The sequence below is a fragment of the Asparagus officinalis genome, chromosome 8, assembly GCF_001876935.1.
Source record: "Asparagus officinalis chromosome 8, Aspof.V1, whole genome shotgun sequence".
In the NCBI taxonomy this organism is placed as follows: Eukaryota; Viridiplantae; Streptophyta; class Magnoliopsida; order Asparagales; family Asparagaceae; genus Asparagus; species Asparagus officinalis.
The window spans coordinates 128340946-128349685 of record NC_033801.1 but is presented as its reverse complement, the minus strand read 5'-3'; the positions used below and the strand labels follow the sequence as shown (position 1 = coordinate 128349685).

At 41.5% G+C, this 8740-nt stretch overlaps 1 protein-coding gene across 1 annotated transcript; it reads left to right on the top strand.

The window, feature by feature from the left end:
* On the top strand, positions 310-1339 carry LOC109821917. Its single transcript, XM_020388075.1, has 2 exons — positions 310-327; positions 410-1339. The coding sequence occupies exons 1-2, from the start codon at positions 310-312 to the stop codon at positions 1337-1339; spliced, it is 948 nt and encodes a 315-aa protein (XP_020243664.1).

The following is an 8740-nucleotide window of genomic DNA, read 5'->3' as shown; positions in this document are numbered from 1 at the left end:
TGTCACCAAATTTAAATTCCTTGCATTTTCTTTTCCTTCTGAGAGAGAAATTGTAGTGAGGATATAATTGTAAAAAGTCAAAGACCGGTGTATTCCATTGAAGACGAAGGCATTTTTGCAAAATGCAGGGAGCCCCTAGGGTTTTCCAAATTGTATTTTAATTTTATGTTTTTTGTTATCTTTGGACTGTATAATCGGACTTTGGACACTTTTTATTTTTTTGGTGACGGGCTGATCCACGCAACATGTTTATTGCATGAATTTTTAATTCCTTATTATTAATTCATGTCTTTCAAATGCATAGATAAAATGGCTAAAATAGCGAGCGTTGATTTTCGAAGTCCTAGACGCTGCTGGCAAGAATTATTTGAGTTGGCATGTGGACCTGAAGTTCCACTTACGTGCCCAGGGCTTATTAGCCACAATTTCAACTCCTGCTCCACCGGCTCCGGCCACTGTTACGGGTAATGCTGTAAATAATGCTGAGGTTGCTACTACAGTGATCGTCTCTGATATAGATAAGGCGAAAGCCATTATCTACATCAGGAGACATATTGATCGGACCCTGAAGGCCGAATACCTGACTGTAGAGGACCCAAAGGAATTGTGGACTGCACTTGAGGACCGATACAAACATCAGAAAGATGTGATCCTCCCACGTGCATGTTATGAGTGGGAAAACCTCCGACTTCAGGACTTTAAGTCCGTAGCTGAGTATAACTCAGCACTTCATAATATCACCTCACGCCTGAAGTTGTGTGGTGAAGAAGTTTCGGAGGAACGCATGTTGGAGAAGACTTACACATCCTTCCACGAGAAGGATGCAATCCTCATGCAACAGTACCGCGAACGAAAGTTCAAAAAGTATTCTGAATTGCACTCCACCCTTCTGATGGCGGAGCAAAACAGAGAATTGCTTTTGGCCACTCATAACCTACGCCCTGCAGGCTCAGCTCCTCTACCCGAAGCTCACATGTTTTCTTCCCAGAAGCAGAAGAAAAAGCATAAGGGTAAATTCAACAAGGGGAAAGCCCCTAAGTGGCAGGCCAGATGTCCACCCCAGAAAAACAACCCGCCCCAGAGCAGCAATAGTGAGGGAAAGAAGAAGTGGAAGAAGAAGACCACTGAGCTGTCGTCCATTCCCAAGAACACTTGGGAGGACAAATGCCACAGATGTGGCATAACTGGACATTGGTCCAGAAATTGTCGCACTCCGCGACACCTCCAAGATCTGTATCTAGCGAGCCAGAAGTCTCCTGTTGAAACAAATCTGGTGGAAAAGCAGCCGTCTACTCAGTTCACTGCTGATGACTTCGAAATGGATGATCTTCTCGACTAGATCCATGTTATCTTTATATGCATTTAAATTCTCATAGTACTTTCATCTTTAGTTCTTTACTTTCCATGTAATGCAATTTACTTTTCAATAAAGATAGTTATTTTCTTTAGATTAAAATATTGCATTCATGTTATAGATGAAGTGTGAGTGCCTTGTGGACAGTGCCTCGACGCACACAATCCTTCGCGAAAGAAGCTATTTCAATAGCTTATATGATTATGACGATCCTGTAATTACGATTTCAGGACTATCTAATATAATAGAAGGATTTGGTGAAGCAATGATATTGCTCCCAAATAAAACGAGACTAATAATAAAAGATGCATTATTCTCTCCGAAATCTAATAGAAACCTCATAAGTTTCAAGGATATTCGTTTAAACGGATATCACTTAGAAACCAATGAAATAAATGAGGATGAGTATTTGTATGTAACTCGTCAAAAAGATGGTTCAAAAACTATCTTAGAACAATTCAAGGGACTCCCGTCGGGTCTCTATCATACATATATTCAACCAGTAGAAGCTAACATGATTATGCACCAGAAGTGTCATTCTTTGCCGAAATTTAAACTTTTGCATAACAGATTGGGTCACCCAGGATCAGCAATGATGCACCGCATCATAAGCCAATCAAGTGGACACAACCTGAAGAACCTGAAGATTCTTCAGAAGAGTGATTACTCATGTCTATCTTGTTTTCAAGGTAAACTGATCACGAGACCTTCCCTTCTGAAAGTGGGATTAGAGTCTCCTAGCTTCTTGGAGAGAATACATGGCGATATTTGTGGGCCTATTCACCCCGCAAGTGGACCATTTAGGTACTTTATGGTACTTATAGATGCATCAACCAAGTGGTCTTACGTGTGCCTTTTGTCCACCCGCAACTTAGCTTTTTCAAAGCTATTGGCACAAATTATTAAGTTGCGGGCTCATTTCCCCGATAATCAAATCAAGAAATTACGTCTTGATAATGCGGGAGAATTCACTTCACAAGTCTTTCAAGACTATTGCTTAGCAACGGGCATCGAATTTGAACATCCTGTAGCACATGTTCACACCCAGAACAGGTTAGCAGAATCTCTAATTAAGAGATTGCAATGGATTGCTCGTCCATTGTTGATGCAATCACAGTTGCCTGTTGAGGCTTGGGGTCATGCCATATTGCATGCCGCATCGCTTATCAGAATACGGCCCTCTGGTGGTCATATTTTGTCACCAATGCAGCTTGCTTATGGTGCACCTCCGAATATCTCACATTTGAGAGTGTTTGGTTGTGCAGTTTACGTCCCAATTGCTCCTCCACAAAGGACCAAAATGGGTCCACAGCGTCGTTTGGGTATCTATATAGGGTTTGATTCGCCCTCTATAATAAGATACCTTGAACCCCAGACGGGTGACGCATTTAAGACACGTCTTGATGATTGTGAATTTATTGAGGATTCATTTCCTAAACTTGGCACACAGTCCAGGAAGCCTGATGCTTCTAAGACCATTTCTTGGAACACCAAGACTTTGTCTCATTATGATCTGCGTACTAGTCAATGTGAAGATGAGATCCTGAAGATTCTTCATCTTCAGAATACAGTACATTTACTTCCGGATAAATTCACTGATAACCAGAAGATTGTCAGATCACACGTCCCTGCTGTCAACACGCCAGCTAGGATTGACATCCCCAAAGATGGATGCAATCCGCCGGCAGCAGAAACGGCTGTACCTCAATTGAAAAGAGGACGCCCACCAGGTTCGAAGGACAAAATCCCTCGTAAAAGAAAAAATCCTGGAGAAATAAAAATGAACCCAACACAGGATACTGAGCTCAGACCAGCTTCCTCTCCCCTCCTAGATTCCCCTGAAGAGTAACAAATAGGAGAAACATCATTAAATTTTGTACGTACTGAGGAGGTACTGGACAGAAAAAGCACAGTCGTCGATGACGATTTTGCGTTCGATATTGCCGTTCACGTCACTGAATACGACAATGACATCGAACCACGGTCTCTAGCGGAATGTAAACGCAGAGACGATTGGCCAAAGTGGAACGAGGCAATAGAAGTAGAGCTGGACTCACTCTTGAAACGCGAAGTCTTTAGACCAGTAGTCCAAACACCTGAAGGTGTAAAACCTGTGGGATATAAGTGGGTCTTCATCAGAAAAAGAAATGAACACAACGAGGTTGTGCGCTACAAAGCACGGCTTGTAGCACAAGGTTTTTCCCAAAGACCGGGAATAGACTATGAAAAAACATATTCTCCGGTTATGGATGGGAATACCTTCCGATTCCTAATAAGCCTCTCATCTCTGGAAGGCCTAGAAATGCAGCTCATGGACGTTGTGACTGCATATCTATATGGCAATATAGATAAAGATATCTATATGAAACTCCCTGAAGGATATAAAATTCCACCAGAGATAGCAGATAGACCTCGGGACGTCTATTCTGTTAGGCTTCAAAGATCATTATATGGTCTTAAGCAATCGGGGAAAATGTGGTATAACAGACTAAGTGAGTTCCTTGCTACGCAAGGATTCACAAATGATAAAGTCTGCCCGTGTATCTTTATAAAAAGATCGGGAACAGGATTCATTATAGTCGCCGTCTATGTCGACGACTTAAATCTCATTGGATCTCCTGCAGAGATCGCTGGGATATCTGAAAGCCTTAAGAATACTTTTGAAATGAAAGACCTAGGCAAAACAAAGTATTGTCTTGGCTTACAGATCGAACACCTTAAGGGTGGTATCCTGTTACACCAATCCACATATACACGGAAATTACTTAAAAATTTCCGAATGGATAAATGTCATCCTCTTAGTACACCAATGGTTGTTCGATCATTGGATGTAAAGAACGACCCCTTCCGTCCGCTGGAAGAGGGGGAGGAAATGCTAGGTCCTGAAGTACCTTACCTCAGTGCCATTGGAGCACTATTATATCTGGCTAACTGTACGCGTCCCGATATAGCGTTTTCAGTTAACCTACTAGCCAGATACAGTGCAGCGCCCACAAAGCGCCACTGGAATGGAGTTAAGCATCTTCTGCGCTACCTCCAAGGGTCTATAGACCTGGGATTATATTTCCCGAAGGGTGGGTCTCCCACCTTAATTGGTTATTCAGATGCAGGTTACAGGTCTGATCCCCACACCGAGAAATCACAAACCGGATTTGTGTTTACATTTGGTGGTACGGCCATCTCCTGGAGGTCTGTCAAGCAAACCACTGTAGCAATCTCATCCAACCATTCCGAACTCCTCGCGATCCATGAAACCAGCAAAGAATGTGTTTGGCTTCGTTCTGTCATTCAGCACATCTTAGTGTCTACCGGCATGAAGACTGGTGACCTTGAGCCAACTACTATATTTGAAGACAATGCAGCCTGCGTTGCTCAACTTCAGTCTGGCTTCATCAAGGGTGACAAGACGAAGCACATATCTCCCAAGTTTTTCTGGACACACGATCTTCAAGAGGAGGAGCAAGTTAAAGTACAGCAGATCCAATCATGTAATAATTTAGCTGACTTGTTCACTAAGGCTCTGCCTAGATGTACTTTTGTAAAACTTGTAAAAGGAATAGGGATGAGACATCTGAAAGACCTACAAGCCTGAAGCTTGTATGGTTCAGGGGGAGTAACCTATGGGTTGTACTCTTTTTCCTTAGGCTGATGGTTTTTTCCCACTGGGTTTTCCACAGCTAAGGTTTTAACGAGGCAAACAAGTTTACTCTGGATCCAGAAGTATCCACCCCATTAGCTTTACGAACTCTGAAGTGTTCATAAGCTAAACCCAAGGTAATGGATGGATAAGGGGGAGTATTATGAGATGAGGGAGGCCTTTGGCCTCCCCCTCATTATCCCTCCATTTACACCCCATTATGATGGTGTAACACCCCATTAAGTGGGGGTGACTCTTGGGTACTCAACCTGTTCACATTGACTATCTATAAATATACATCATAGGCCTTTGGCCTATGTAAGAGTTTCAAACAAAAAACTATTAGTTGGAAGTCTTTGACTATTGGAAAATGACTATTTTTTGTCTGTTGGAAAGTGACTATTATTTTCAAGGGTTGCTTTGAAAATATGTGACTATCTACAAACTCATTTCACATAGACTTGGTAAAAAAAATTAGATTTGTTTTATAGAATTTTCATAATCTGTTGTAAGGTGAAAATATAGTTGCTTAGCTTGAAGTAAACCAAGATTACCAAAATGGAGTGAATATTTCCTTGAGGAATGTAATCTTTACGCCTCAAATTTTGTCTCCTCTTCATTTTTTTTTACTAACATATAGATCGGCCCCTTGAAGACCCTCCTTTCCATCGAAGTTGAACATTGTATACAAAGGAAATGAACCCAGAATCGAATATTACCTTCATTCGAACAATCAAGCAAACAAAGAGCAAATATAAAGAAAATAGAAGGACATTGAATATCACATGGTTCTGGCAATGAAAGTTTGACCTTCATTTTGCACGGATAAAATGATAAGATTTTCTAAGGCGGCACAAAATGGAAACCTTACCCCTGGTTGGCAAGTTATAACCACGTACTTTTGTGCCTTATAAGCTACTTCAACATGTCTTGTAAATAACTTATTTTGACACAAAAAAACTAAAGTATTCTATCTTATTTTTCTGTTAAAGTAAGAGAGGGATAGTCTTGGGTAAATTTCTCTTGAGTTTAATATTGAGTGTGCACATATATTTATACAAATAGAGGAGGGTGAGGTGTGTTCTCACAACCAATATGAGACTAAAAATCCACTACTAACACTATTATCAACACCCTCATCCCCCAAAACTCATATTGGATCAAACAAAGTGAGTTTACGTACAAGAAACTGGAACCAATGAACAGGTAAGGCTTTTGTGAAGAAATCTGCAAGCTCGTCGGCGGATGACACATGAGAAAGTAGAATTATCTTATCCTTGATAACTTGTTGACGGACAACATGAGCGTCGATCTCAATGTATTTGGTCCTCTCATGAAATGTTGTATTTTTAGCAATCTGGATGTCACTCTTATTATCACAGTATAGAGGAAAAAGAGTTGAAACAGAAATACCAAAATCACTGAGAAGACGACGAAGATGAATAATTTCTTTAGCTGTTGTGGACATTGCACGATACTTTACCTCAGTGCTGGAAAGAGCAACAACATCTTGTTTCTTACTCAGCCAGGAAATTAGGGAATCACCAAGAAATATATAATAACCTGTGGTAGACTTCATAGTAGTGAGATCATTAGCCCAATCAGCATCAGAATATGCACAAATCTCTAACTTGGATGTAGCAGGAAACAGAAGAGAGTGAGTGCTAGTACCCCGGAGATACCGAAGAATCTGTAATAAAGCAGCATAGTGTACAGAATGTGGGGCACTAATAAATTGACATTCTGTTGGAGTGGAGTATCAACAATTGCATCGTCAGTTAGCTCAGCTCGATCTAAAATACCCGAGAGAAACTTCTGTTGAGATAGTAGTACACCCCGCGAGCCTTGAGAAATTTCTAGACCAAGAAAATACCGAATAGATCTAAGATCATTCATGTGGAACTGTTGTTACAACTGAGATTTTGCGTACTGTATACCAACCACATCATCATCTGTAATGATCATATTATCTACATAGATGAGTAATAAAACTCTGTCACACGACGTAGTGCGAACAAACAGAGAAGTATCTTGACGACTTTCCATAACGCCCGCCTTGATCACGACATTGCGAAAACACTCAAACCAAGCGCGGGGTGCCTGCTTGAGACCATAAACAGCATGACGAATGAGACATACATGTCCCGGATGAATATTGGACTCTGGAGGCGGTTGCATATATATTATCTCAGATAAAAAGCCATGGAGAAAAGTATTTTTGACATCCATCTGGTATAAGAGCCAACAATGAGAAGTAGCGACCGCAAGGAAAATACGAACGGTGGGCATCTAAGTAACAGGAGCAAAGGTCTTCTCATAATCAATACATTGTTACTGAGTAAAAGCTCGAGCCACTAAACGAGTTTTCCGACATTCAATGATGCCATCAGGACAATACTTTACTTTATAAATCCATTTACTGGCAACTAAAGAAATGTCAGGGGGACATGGAACAACATCCCAGGTATGTGTTTGCTGAAAGGTCTAAAATTTCTCAGTCATAGCCTGTCACCACTCTGAAAATTGAATGGCCTATTGAAAGAACTTTGGCTTAACTGTGGTATGAATGACATCAAGAAAATTATGAAAGATAGATGAATAAGAAATAACAGAAGTATACCGTGCATGCATGACATGTGGCGTTTGCCTTGACGAATAGCAAAAGGAACCTCAGGCGGGGGAGATGCTGGCGCAGGTGTATGGAGGTCAACAATATTTTCTGGAGTGGGTATCGTGTCTACGGGATAGGGATCAGATGGTGGAAGAGAAGGCACGTGTGAGGGAGAGTCATCAGAAGGAGATGGAGAGATTTCAGGGATATTTTGAAAGGAGAACTGAGGTAAGGAAGTGAGTGATGCAGCTGGTGGAGAAGCACGATCAGTAGTGTGGAGGAAATTAAAATAATCGGAAGCAGAATAAAATGGGGAATCCTCTTCGAACTGAACGTGTTAAGATATATGAACTCGATGAGATGTAGGATCATAACAACGATAACCTCGATTTTTCGAACTAATTCCTAAATAGACAGAGAATAGCTATGTGAGACAAATTATCAGGTTCGTGAGATGGTAGAAGAACGAAACAACGACAACAAAAAACGCAGACCATATCATAACGGGGATAATGGGTATAAACATGACTATGAGGAGTAGCACCGGAAAGAGAGCTAGATGAAGTGATATTAATGACATGAGTAGCAGTGAGAATGACCTCAACTCAGAAACGACGAGGAACAGAGTAAGAAATGAGCGAGATGAAATATTTTTTAATCATTTTGATAATAGGCCACCTATTTCGCCAAAAAATCAGCAAATAAAAAAATAATTATAATCAGCTAAATTTACCAAACATTTAGCTTATAATCCACCTAGTCTATGAGTTTGTGCGTTTATAAGCCAAAGTGGATTGCAGCCGCTATCACACTTCGGCTCCCAAACGTTCTCTACCCGCCAGCCTCGTTCCAGTAACACAGCCACGTCATCGATCCCCGCCAAGCAAGAACAAACCCGATCCGACCGTCCGCACTTTCTCCAAATCAACGGCTCAAAAACGTCCAAATCCCCTCCCACGGATCCGTCTGCCCTCTCGCACCCACCTATAAATCCCCAAAAAATAACCCCCATCGTCTCATCCAAAATCTCAGACCCCACTTTCTCCTCCCCCTAAAAAAAGACTCCATCTTTTCGGTTCTCTCGCTCACCGATGTCAGGCCGAGGAAAGGGCGGGAAGGGGCTCGGCAAGGGCGGGGC